This window comes from Parus major, chromosome 1A, assembly GCF_001522545.3.
Source record: "Parus major isolate Abel chromosome 1A, Parus_major1.1, whole genome shotgun sequence".
In the NCBI taxonomy this organism is placed as follows: Eukaryota; Metazoa; Chordata; class Aves; order Passeriformes; family Paridae; genus Parus; species Parus major.
This window is the reverse complement of record NC_031773.1, coordinates 17,307,410-17,320,543: the sequence shown is the minus strand read 5'-3', so window position 1 is coordinate 17,320,543 and position 13,134 is coordinate 17,307,410. Positions and strand designations below refer to the sequence as shown.

Below are 13,134 nucleotides of genomic sequence, written 5' to 3'. Positions count from 1 at the left end.
AGGAGAAACTCTTCCTCACATGACTCCAGAAGTATATAGAAGATGCCTGATTTTTATTATTTTCCTATTTCCTATTCATAGCCTTTTTATGTCCCCTTACCTCAGGGTACCATTTATAACTTCTTCATAGTCAAGCCTGAACTGCGCTCTTCTTAGCTGTGTTCTATAACCCCCTTGCTATACTCCCTATATCCATCATCACAATGTACTCTAAACTTGACTCACTTCCACCAGAGACTGTATGTGGATGGTCCTTGTTTTATTTACAGCTCTGACAGGATATATCCATTTTAGCTCTTATACTTGCCTTTAAGCTTAGAAACAACACATAGGCAGTTGAGTCTATGATATGCTTATAAGCTCTCCCTCTGAAATGGCACAAGAGATGAAATGAAGACCTGATTGCAGGATGCTTGCTCTGCAGTAGACAGGAAGCTGTTACACATAGCACTAGGCTGTAGTGAAAGTCCTGTATTCATCAATTCTAGAGAGTACTCACGTAGTAACTATGAGCCATTGTGGGCATGTGTTAGCCAAACCTACTTTCCACCACTTTCTAAACTAGTTTACACAGTTGATGCAAGTGTCTGTCAGAAAGACCTGTTTATCTGCCTTTGAAAAGTTAAGTTGACACAGTTCTTCCTTTAGAGGAAAGTGTGTGAGAGAGGGGATGTTGTTGGGTTGGGGTTTTTATTTCATGTATATTCCAATACAACTGTGGTATTCCATGCTGAACTGAAATACAGTTTACAAGGTTCTGGGGTTTTGGTTTTCTGAGGGTTGTTTGGGCTGCTTTTGTGGCTTTTTCACTGACTTAAAAGAAAAATAGGCATGACAACACATCAAGGTATTAACATCTTAAAAATTTTAAGGCACATTCCAACAAAATAAACTTTTATTGAATGCAATATTAGGCATTCTATTTTGTTTATGGGAACAGTGCTTCCCTCCCCCACCAGAGAGATTCCCTTTGACAATTTCCAAAAGCTGTATTTCAGTTACAGAAATATTTCTCATGATTATAAACAACAAACTTCAGTCAAATTTTCCTTGAATTATGAAGTGTAACTGAATTCTTACAGAAGATAATTTTCAGTAGGCACTAGAATGAGAAGCCTGCAAGTTGTTTACAGTTGCTGGGTACAGTGTTATGTTCATTCAAATTTTATATTAACCCATCTAGAGTGTTCTTTTAGAAGAATTATATAAAAAGTGGGATTTAAGAATAAAGAAATGCAGCTTAAAGATCAGGTTGTCACCATTTAAAAAAAGAGTCTTAATGGCAACCTGTGTATTTCATACCACTTCCACAGTAGGTCAGCTAGCACAGACTTAGTCCAATAATTTAAAACTTTAGATAGGAATGTCTTTTGGTTCTGAGCGTGGATCATAAGTCAACATGTTCAGTATGTGAAGGCTCAGTTGTTTCACTCTCTACTTCCTCTCCTGTGAAGTAAAATATCACAATTACAATACAAATCTACTATCAAATATACATATATAATTCACTATATAAATATAACCATGACTTTTGAAATTGGGATTTTTTTTAAGTGAAACCCAAATTAACATACTTACTAAGACCAGAGAAGCAATTAGGCCATATGTAACACCTACTTGCACTATTCTCCTAATCAAAGCATGCATTTAATTTTTTTACTATATGCAAACAAAATTTTTCAAATAAACTTTTATAATTCTATTAGTGGAAGTAAAAAGAAAAACAGCACAGGCAATTCTATTCTAGGCTTTTGTTTTCAGCTATTCACTGTGAATTTCCTCCTTTCTACACAACCTCTCAGTAGTAGTTCCATTATTTGAAAAAACAGGGCAAGTCTTACTTAAAATTGTTTTTTATAGTAAACTGCTCAGTTCAGATGTTAAAACAACCTTTAAAAAAGCAGAGCAATTTTATTATACCGGGAAAATCATCATCTAAGCAAAAGAAACCTAAGCCAATTTGTCAACCTTTCATTTTACTTTTAGTCTCAAAATGTAAGACCACATTAACAAAGGTAATAACTGAGACCCTGTGTATCTGTATCAGAGAAGTACATAACCAATTCTAAAGGACTAATAACGTGAGCACTGAGAGTAAAAGGAATGAACTGAGTGGCCTCGAGCAGCAATACAACATCCATCTTTACAACTGATTAGTACAAGTTGAAAAATCAGTCTTGGGGACAGAAATGGGAGGACAAAAAAAACACCCAAACAAGCTAAGAAGTAGAAAGAACATAAAGGTATGAAATTAGATGTCTTTCATCTATTCTCCTACAGCTGTTCTTGCAAAATAATCCCATCTTTCTCCATGGAATTGTAAAAGAGGCCTAGATGGAGTAATGGAACATTAAATGAATATAGTTCTGTCCATATGGACCAACATATCCTAGAAAAAAATGAGAGTTGAATTTTTTGGCAAAAGGTATAATTTAAATGAAACTAAACAGTTCCCTGTGACTGACAGATGGATGTCTTCCCCATTTCACCTTAACACCAGCTCTGGCACTCACATGATCACAAAATAAACAAATACGGTTCTGTTACAGAGCAGAGAAAATTTCTAACTTTTTCTGATTTGTAATTTTCTGAGATTTCAGTGAGTTGAAGATTGCATGCAATCAAATAAACCTTTAAGTCACTTCAACTAATGATAAAGGAAAAAATTGGGGAGGACAAACTCATTTTTATGACAGTAGAAATTTGCTATGTCATTTTATGTAACAAAACCAAAACTTTAAGTGATTTAAGAACACAACCTTGATTTAAATAAAAATGTGTTAGTAATGCAAGAACAGAATGTTTAAGAACATAAACTATCTTTAAGTAAAAAAACCACGGCTCAGAGTGTGGCCTACACTACAAACTACTGATACAGACTACAGCTGTACAAAGATGAGAAATAATACAGAAGGGTTTACAAGTAACTAGACCCTTAGACTTAAATAAAACTCTAAGTTTTTGATACACCATATTTTTGAATTCTTTTAAATTGTCCCTTAAAAGCTACTTGCCTGGTTTTACAGTTTGAACACATGTTCCGTCCTTATCTTCAAACCCTTCTGAACATACACACTTGTAACTACCTGATGTATTTACACAGTCTTGATTCTCGTTTGTGCAGACCTTTTCGGGAAGGTTACATTCATCTATATCTAAAGATAGCACAGGAAAGAAAGAGTCCACTGCTGTTATTTTGTTATAAAACTTTTTTGTGCTCAGTCATATAAACAAAATGCTGTTCAAATATGACAAACATTGAGGAGCAGAATGCTGCTGCAACAGATTTAACTTCTGTTAAAATAATCTAATTCTTCATGATCTGGACTGTTTCAAAGTTATTCAGGTAACATCCAGTATGGTTGTTTTTTAATGTTTTGCAGGTCCCTGTACAGAGAAATGTATTAAGCAGTTATGTTTGTCACAATTAGGCAATTTGTCTTAACCTACTGAACATTTCCACCACAGTCATTTTCTATTTATGCCATCAAAGTATAGCTAAAGGGAACAGAGCTCGTAAATACTACATCAGCACAGTTAATAGCTACTTCAGATTATGCTCTTTCCCACAAAGGAAGTCTAATTTCATGTTATAATTCACCAAGAATGACTATCATTTGAACTTGGACACTGATGGATTATCAGAATGCCTGTGTTTCTGTTACGAAATTAAGAGAAACAGAGATCTGATGAAGTGATAAGTAACTGACAAAAGACTCATGTATCTGTTTCCTGAACCTACTATAAAAATACCTTGTTCCTTCGTACCAGTGGTTCACTTTAAGCCTTGTCAATCATATTAGCTGAGTAATATAAAGGAAGCTATTGAGAACATTTTTGCAGCTAATACCGGAAGGACTAGGTCCATCTTGACGGGCATGAAAGCTGAAGCACACAAATGTGAATGTAATTCTGAGCTCCTCAGCATGGCTAGAGTGCATAGCTAACCAAGAGTGAGTTAACCAGCGTTCAACTAGGTACTGCTAAATCCACCAACCTGTACACTTCTCATCTTCCTTCACGTATCCAGATGAGCAGGTCTTACATTTTTCAGAACCTTCTCCTGTGCAACCTACACAGCTGGCATCACATGCTAAAGATAAAATATTTTATGCATAAAAAAATTTGTTTATCTGGGGTTTAAAATACCACCCTCAAAGTCAGACGGATTACCCACATAAGGAATCATAGACTGGCTTGGCTGGAAGTTGACCTTAAAGATCATCTAGTTCCAACCCCCCTTAGGGGGTTGGACACTTTTCACTAGAACAGGTAGCTTAGAGTTCCATTAAACCAGTCTTTGAACACACCCAGGGACAGAGCATTCATAACTTCTCAGGTCCAGTGCCTCAACTCTCTCATAGTAAAGACTTGCTTCCTAATATATAATCTAAGCCTACTCTATTTCAGCTGGAAGCCACTCCTCCTTGTCTCATCTACTACACGCCCTTGTAAAAAGTCCTTCTCCACCTTTGTTGAAGGCCTCTTTAGGTATTGAAAGGCTCTGGAGCCTTCTTTCATCCAGACTGGACAACCTCAGCTCTCTCAACCTGTCCTTATAGGGGAGGTGACCCTCTTGATCAAGATCTTCACAGCTGTCCTCTGGCACCCAGGCAGGTCCATGCCTTCCTTATGTTGGAGGCAGTACTTGAGGTGGGGGGGGTCTTACAAAAGCCAAGTAGAAATAACCAGAAATCTCTTGTTTTGCTTGTACAATAGGTCCAAAGCCTCATCATCCCTGTGCCCAGCGAGGATCAGACCATACTTACCAAATACATATCATCCATTTTATAAGCATTACCTCTAGCATTAGTTTAGGATTCTAGACATTAAAATACAACAGTAAATTGAAAAGAAACCTTTGCAAGAGAAAGATCCATCTGTGTTCAAACAATACTGGTGATCTTTGCAAGGAGAAGAAGCACATTCATCTAAATCTGAAACATAAAAAGTGACAAGTTACTTAAAATAGTAGTCAAGATTAAACAGACAGATGCTATAAACTGACTGCATTGAGAATAGCTGTTGCAATGTGTTTGGGGTCAGGTATGCAACATGGTAGACACAGAACTACCACAGTAACATACACTGTTTTGTTCAGCTTAAATCTGCATTAGAAAATCGAAATCAATCCTCATATGCTTTGTGATAACAATTAGAGATGTATCAGAAATTCAAGAGCTCAAATTAAATAAACTTCCAGTAAACCTGTGATCTTTGTCATTTCTAAATCATGCAATTATGCAAATATTTTAACAAACAAGCGGACAAACTATTGTTTTGGAACACAATTTTCTTCTGTACTCCTACATTACCAAGTTATAGAATTCTTCATATGACTAAAAAATTTATACTAATGCACATACATGCACCTCTTAGTATTCTACACAAAGCAAATTGGAACAAATCAGGTTAAGATTAGCAGAAAACCAATTCTACTGCAGAGTTAAAACATGCAAGTCTTATGATTTTGAGGAAAGGGTGCAACAGTACTTAATTAAAAAATTCAAACAAAGAAATGCGATTTCAGTCCCTTTCTTCCTGTCATTGCTGTCATCTTGTTGCTGCACCCATCATTCCTATTGATTACTCGATTTATAGTTCAGTAGTGGCAATAATTATTTGGAACAAACTCAGCTGTACAGAAGACAGTACCAAAGCATCTTAAAAATGCCCTGGGAGTGCTCAGTAGTTGCCCAAGCAGGTATTGCAAGAGCTGTAATTCAAGCCCAGTTCTCACTGGCACTTCAAAAAGGAAGCAGTGCTCATGTAATTTCTAAGACACTGTTTCCGGGCATTACGTTATGGTCTTTAAAGGGTCAAATTCAACCACTTAAACAGAATGTGTTACTCTTCCCTAGTGCTTTCCTGCATTGAGAGTATTTTCATAGTGTTCACATTTTCCCTGAAGTGTTTCACATCTCCTCATAAACCAAGTTAAATGCTAAGATAAAAACAGGTAAGAGATGAATGGAAGCACTGAGCTAGTATTTCTGTCCAACAACAGGAAAAGTTAGCACCCATGGCTTTTAGTGAGTGGTTGAACTCTGCTAGGGTTGAGCATTTACAACAAAGTTATGTGAAGGTAAATGTGCAATTAGTACAAAATAGTTAAGTTTATGAATTTTCTACTAATTGACAAAATAGCTGAAGTCAAGAGACATTGTTTAGCATTCAAATAAACACCAAAAAAACCTCATGTCTAAAACTAAACACCCCACTTGCTGTTCTATGTATTCCACTAAACTAAAAAGACATACAGTGAACAGTTTGATAAAGATAACCATCATCACCAGGCAATCAGAGGTGAGAAAATACTGTTTTCCTGCAACATGAAACGAGTTCATAAAAGAGACAAATAAAATTGTAGAAATCTAAACTGACAGATCATTTCCACAGAATACAATAAAACTTGGAAGTGATGTCATCTTGTCTTACTAGCCATTGTTACTACAAAACCTGTTTGAAGTCTGCCAAGCATTACTCACCCACACAAGCTCCATCTTCATTTTTAATCCAGCCTTCTTTACAGTCTTGGCAGTCCTTGTTACTTGAACCAGTACAAGTCTTACAGGCAGCATGGCAGGCTGGGAGGAGAAAACCAGAGTTTTGTTGAGAGATCCCAAGACAAGTTCGGGCACACAAACTCTCAGAGAAAACTATATTTAGCTTCATTGTAAGCCATCATTTTTCAGTAGCTTCAAAGTCCCATTCACAAGATGGCACCTCTCTAATTTCAAGATTTAATACTGACACGTGCAGCTATCTGACCAAAACAACTGCAAAATCCCAAAATATCCCTGGAAACCAAACCTAGCAATTACAGTTATTTGCACCACTGAGAAACTGCCATGAAATTCTAGTGACTAGAAGTGGCAGGTCCAATTTCTAAAATATTTGGAAAGAGGAGATCAGGAAGGCAAATTTAGCTCAGCCTCTCAAGGCTGGGACATGAGTTTAAACATAAAACTCTGCATTATTTTTCCTAATGAATCGTCAAACTACCTCATAGCTAGTTTGCAAACTACCTCATAGCTAGCTATGAGAGCAATGCGTAAAGTGATTTAACTCTAAAGAACTTCAGAAGGAAATATACTAAAAATCCAGCTGTTTATGCGTATTGTACACGTGTATATATATAACATACACATATAACAGACCCTATGTAACATTTGTATGTTATATATTGTAATCTAAGTATGCTATATATTGTAATCTAAAACAAATCATATAGAAGAATTATTACACAACCAGATTAAAATAAGAAACCCAAACAATATAGACTATTTAAAAACAATCTTATTAGATCCCAGGGTCAGGATGTAACTGTTGCAGAATTTAACCAAGAGTCTAAGAACAATTGAAAATCTGACCAATGCAAAATTTTATTCCTACAACCTGACTTTGTTTCAGAATTAAACTTAGGCATATCTAACTGGAATCTAAGTCGTTTGCAGTACAGATCAACTCTTTCCATGCCCATTTATTCCATTTTTGATTATCTGAGACATGAGCAAAAACTAGGTTTTAAAGCAGTCCAGTATGTAGTAATTTCAGCTCAAGATCTTAACAGTACTTTGGAAGCAGAGAAGCAAAGATTTTTATGAATTCTGCTTCTTAAAGCAGAAAAAAACAATTTAAAAATCAAGGGCAGTGTGGAAAGATGACTTAGCAAAACCTTAGAATTCCAGCAAACTGTCTTTTATGCTTAAAGCTGAGTGACCAAACTATGTTTTGTTTCTACATTTGTTAGTTACAACTGCTTTTATTTTTGCTTGCAAAAACTGAAGAACTAACACAAAGACAGACGCATGTGTTAAGACTTGGTTACCTGTACAAACAGAGTGTGTCTCATTTCTCAAGGAACTGAAGTAACCACTAGAACAGTCCAAACAAAATTCTCCTGTGTACTCCTTTTTACAGCTACATGAGCCATCTCCACCTCGGGTACCATCACCATCACAGTGGCCATTCCCATGGCAAGGTCTTTCTGATCCACCACGACAAGCTAAAAAAGGATCAAAAATATTTTTAAATAAAATGTTTAAGGAAATAAGTTCTGACTTTCAGGCACAAGCATCCAAAGTTCATCCCTCTTTACAGAAATGAAAAAAAAATAAAATTTAAAAATGTCACACTAAATTCTTCTATTCCTTCTTTAGAAGGATATATTTTCCAAGAATCTTTTTCACCCTTGAGAGTAACCAGAAGTTTTGCAATAAGGCAATGCTCAATAATATATTCAAGTACAATAGAAACTCAAACCAATCTCCCAGAAAGTTCAGTTATCAATTTGATTTTGGGTAAAGACCATGGATCAAAATTTTATTTATTTTCCAATTTTATTCCTTCCTGAATAAAACTGGTGTTTTTATTTTTAATGTATCTCCGAGACAGCTCATATCACATTTCTAAAAGTCTACTGGCTATCATTTAGATCAATATAGAGAATGGAGACTTAATTTTTACCAATATATTAGATGGTCAAAATTGATCTCTTAACAAAGTACAGTTTTAGAGATTTATAAATTTTACCAGCTTCAGAGGCAAAAATATCTCTCATCACTTTTGCAAAGACCTTACTTTCACCTCCCACCTACTTTTACCCAATTTTTCTCTTTGCCTTTTTAACTGATCAACAGTTTTAAGTTTCTTCATTTAAACCCCTGCAGCATTTGGGTGGTTTTACTTTTAAAACTGGTCAATTATTGTTGTCCACAGAGATTCTGCAAGACCACCTAAACAACAGACTTCATGTTACAAAGAGCCTTTAAGGATGGGTCAGGTGTGGATATGAGCATCACATTGATTGTTTCTGCATATCTCAGTACCCTTGACAGCTTAGTACATTACTACATGCCCAGAAAACTTTTATTTAGGCAGGATATTCACAAGGTAGCCACTCAATTATGAGGCACCAAGCAAGTACATACTACACAGCAGCCTGTGTCTCATGCAAAATATCATACATCATATACTTGTCCATGACAGTAAAGACTGAAACAAACAGGTTAAAAAACTGTATCTGCCACTGAATTTTTCAGAAGAAAAATTACCAAGGCAATCAGGTCCATAAGTTCCAGGAGGGCAGCAAACTTCTATTGTTTCAATGCAAAACCACTTAAACAAATCTGGATACTTCTTCTTTCTGCATATGAAAGATTATATGAATAATATGTATTAATTTACAAACAAAAAGAACAAATATTCTTTAAAAGCCAACTCACACAACTGACCCAGCACAACAGAGGAGAGAAACCTATTGCACATGACAGATAAGAAACCTATTTCTTCCAAAGATTTCAGGAATCAATTTCTAGAAGTAGTCCTCCAACTTGAAAATGCACCTTTTAAAATACGATATTATTTATAAGCTCTACTCAAATTTTATAGATCATATTTAAGAAGAAAGTGAAATAAGAGCAACAAATAAAATCAATTCATCTTCATACACGCACACACCCCTTTTTTTAAACACCTTACTTTTAGGGAAGGCTTATATATAGTTTAGACAGTCTTATTTATGTCTTTCTCTTATAGATAATTGCTGTACCTTTATATCAAGTATACAGAAGACAGCCCGTAAGAGATGCCAATATTTGTTCAAATTACTGGCAACTTGACAATAGGGTTAAAATTTCTCCCTTTTTTTAGCATTGATCAAGTATTGTTTTAGAAGACATATTTAAAATTAACAAGTTAGTTATGTGCTGCTTGAGCACCAGCACACAAGCTCCCTGCTCCTTGCAGGACTTCCTATGCTAAACTATGTGAGCTAGAGTGTCCTCCAGATGATTCCTGAACTCTGACAGGCTTGATGCTGTGGGGAACCTGTTCCAGTGATCAACCACTCTTTATGTAACAACATGTAAAAAATACCTAAGGTGTTGATGGGCAAAGAAACTGTCTTTGGAAACTACCACAGAAACTGAATGACATTTGGATACTTTAGGTTAAAGAAAGGAATGCAAACAATCAATTGCATGCACTCAAAAGGTCTATTAAAAACAGAAACTTTCCAAAACCCAATGTGTTTTATGAATTGTTTTGATTATTTTAGGAAGTCTACTTTGTCAAATTTTCTAGTTTAAGACCAAATTTTAGCCAAAATAAAGACTTTGGCTTGCATAGTTTACCTTTCTGGAAGGCATGTCCTATGAGGAGCACCTAAGGACTCTGTGCTTGTCTAGAAGGAGGTGGAGGGGGTGGCCTCATTGCCCTCTGCAGCTTCCTGAGGAGGGAAAGGGGAGAAGGAGGTGCTGATCTCTGCTGTACTTAATGACAGGACACAAGGGAAGGGCTCACAGCTGCACCAGGAGAGGTTTAGACTGGACATTTGGAAACATTTCTTTACCAAAAGGGTGATCAAATACTGGGACAGGTTTCCCAGGACGGTGGTGGAGGACCCAAGCCTGTCAGTGTTTTAGAGGTGTTTGGACAATGACCTTGACAACATGCTTTAACTTTTGATCAGCCCTGAAGTGGTCAGGCAGTGGGACTAAGTGATCGTTTTAAGTTCCTCCCAACTGAAATACTGTATTTTCTGCTCTGCTATTCTATTCCCTTCACAACGTGTTGACACATATGCAATCTTGTACAGTTAGATAAAAGGATAAAGCAAGCAGTCATTTAAAAGTAAGCGGAGGATCAAAAAGCCTTATCCAGCTATGAAACGTTTTAACAGCAGCTCACCCTATTGAATTTGAGCTAATTAGGAGTGCTGACAGTCTAAATTAGTGAAAAATACTTAGAAGAAATGTGATTTGGAACTAAAAAACCCAAACATTAAGAAATTTAAATGTTACACTGCCATCCGTGCACTAATTATATTTAAGACTGGTATACAAAAAACTTAGGTGTAACACAATTCCCAGTCTAACCTAAAATGCAGGTAGAAAAGTCAGCGTCTACTCTACCATTCTCAAAAGATCCAACTTCTACACTGAATAGCACCAACTATTCTTTTGATTGCCAGGAGAACAAAATGTAGTTTCAGGAAAAAAAGCAAGCAAACAAAAAACCCACAAGAACCAAAGAGCCTCTTGCAGTTTTGTGACAAAGGAAAAGAATAAGGGACTAAACTTCAAAATTTTTCAATGTTAGTTTGCCTTGACAGCCTGCTGGTAACTAAGTAGACAGTGTATAAGAAACAAGTGTAGATCCTCTGGCACAACTGCTGGAATTGAAAATCAAAAAGAACATAGTACAGCAGCACATGATACTAAAAGTTAGCCTGAAACTAGCTGTACACAATGGCAGCTCTTGAAAGACAGTAAAGAATTACTCATACTGCTATTGTATAGGCACAAGATTTAACATTATTAGTTCATCCTTTTAGATAATTTACTCACACAAAGATCTCCACCAAGAAAATGATACTTACACCTTGAACCACCATTTCTCTATAAGCTCTTCATGTTCCTCTACCATGTTGTTACATTCGAAGTTACTACTGTCACACAGATTCTCTATGATCTCTACAAGACGAATTTCACTATAAGCAGAGAAGGAAAACTGTAAATATAATTTAAACATTCAATACAACTCAAGACCTGACAGAACAGCCAGACTTCAGTGAGAATATTTCACCAGTTTATGGGGTGCCCTGGATTAGTTTAAATACATACCAAATATCAGAGTAAAGAACTAATAAACATTACTTCAGTGATTACTACTATGACTAATAACAGAATTAACCCCTGTTGTTTTCAGAAATATGACTAATAAAGGCAATAATAAGGTGTTTGAGTCTTTACTATAATCTTTAGATTAGAATGTAATGTAACATAATAATCATTAAGAATTTAAGGTTTGGACAAGAGAAACCTTAGCTGCCAAGTTCAATATATAGTTCCAAGCAAACACTGATACACACAGCAAACACAAATTGCAGCTGAATAAGAAGTGCTGAGACAGCTTACCTGGACTCATACTTTGACAGCATCTTCTCTTCCCAAGCAGTGTTTCCACCACCAAAGTTTTTTTTAGCTGTATCTGCTAAACCCTACATATAAAAAGTACCAGAAATTACATAGGGTTTGTTTCTAACAAAAACTAAGAGTAATAACAAATGCTTACATAAAATTGTGAAAAGCACCATGCATAAACTACAGTAGAGCTCTCAAGCTGCTGATCAAATTCCTGAATGAAAGCAACAGCTAATGACAACATGAAAAATGAGAAAGTGTATGTTACACGATAACACGATTAAATTTTCCTAGTGCATAAACAAGGCCACGTTATAGCCGATTTAAAAAAAAACCAAACAAAACCATGTATGTATGAAACTTTACACCCTTCTCCCTCAAGTTCTTAGGAAATTTATTACTTATTACCATTTGAACAGAACCTCTACTTCATTCAGTTTTGGTAACAGCCCGGTCTGCACCACGTTGTAAGTTAAGCACAGAAGCTTACAACAGGGCGATCAGCACAACTGATCCCAATCGTAGCCAATGGTACCAAACGTCACCTCGCAGAAAACCCCGCAGCTCAAGTGACCCGGAGAGCCCGCAGCAGCCGAAATGCGTACGGAGAGTACAAAGCACCGGTCAGCAGGCACAGCAGCCCCCGCTGCCGGCCCAGAATTTACCGTGCCACACGTACGGCTGCTTCAAGTAGCCACAGACAGTGAATGTTTGGGTACGAAGCTTTCACCAGCACTTCCTATGGAGCCGAACACGTTCCAATGGAGCCAGCCTTTTAGTACAAAAAGCACCAAAGCACCTTTGGCGGTAGAGATGGAGCTCCTCTGCCACCCACCCGCCTTAGCACTGCGACCGCTGCCGGAGCGGGACCCGCTGCTGCCCCAGCACAGGCCCGGCCGCCGCCCCTCGGCGCCGCGGGCGCGGAGCCGCCTACGCCGCTGCTCGGCCCCGCCGGGAGCCCCCGCGAACCTCTGCTCCACCGCGGGGCCGTCCGCCCGCACCCCGCGACCCACCTGGTTGAACCTGTCGACGATGCCCCGGCAGGTGGAGCACGCCAGGCGCCGCCGCTCACCGGCGCCGCGGACAGGCGGCGGCGGCAGCAGCAACAGGGCGGAAGAGAGCAGCACTGCCAAGGCCACGCGAGACGGTCGTGGCGCGGGGCCCGGGCGAGGAGAGGGGCCGGGCCCCATGACGAGGGCGCGGGACC

General features: G+C 37.7%; 1 protein-coding gene across 1 annotated transcript; it reads right to left on the bottom strand.

Moving 5' to 3' along the window:
• Window positions 1–842: 842 nt before the first annotated feature.
• On the bottom strand, window positions 843–13,128 carry CRELD2 (cysteine rich with EGF like domains 2). The gene is made up of 10 exons (XM_015629239.2): window positions 12,941–13,128; window positions 11,922–12,004; window positions 11,384–11,494; window positions 9,057–9,148; window positions 7,832–8,008; window positions 6,489–6,587; window positions 4,860–4,937; window positions 3,998–4,093; window positions 3,015–3,155; window positions 843–1,446 (listed from the first exon to the last, which is right to left on the bottom strand). The coding sequence occupies exons 1-10, from the start codon at window positions 13,115–13,117 to the stop codon at window positions 1,388–1,390; spliced, it is 1,113 nt and encodes a 370-aa protein (XP_015484725.1). The 5' UTR covers window positions 13,118–13,128; the 3' UTR covers window positions 843–1,387.
• Between the last annotated feature and the right edge of the window lie 6 nt (window positions 13,129–13,134).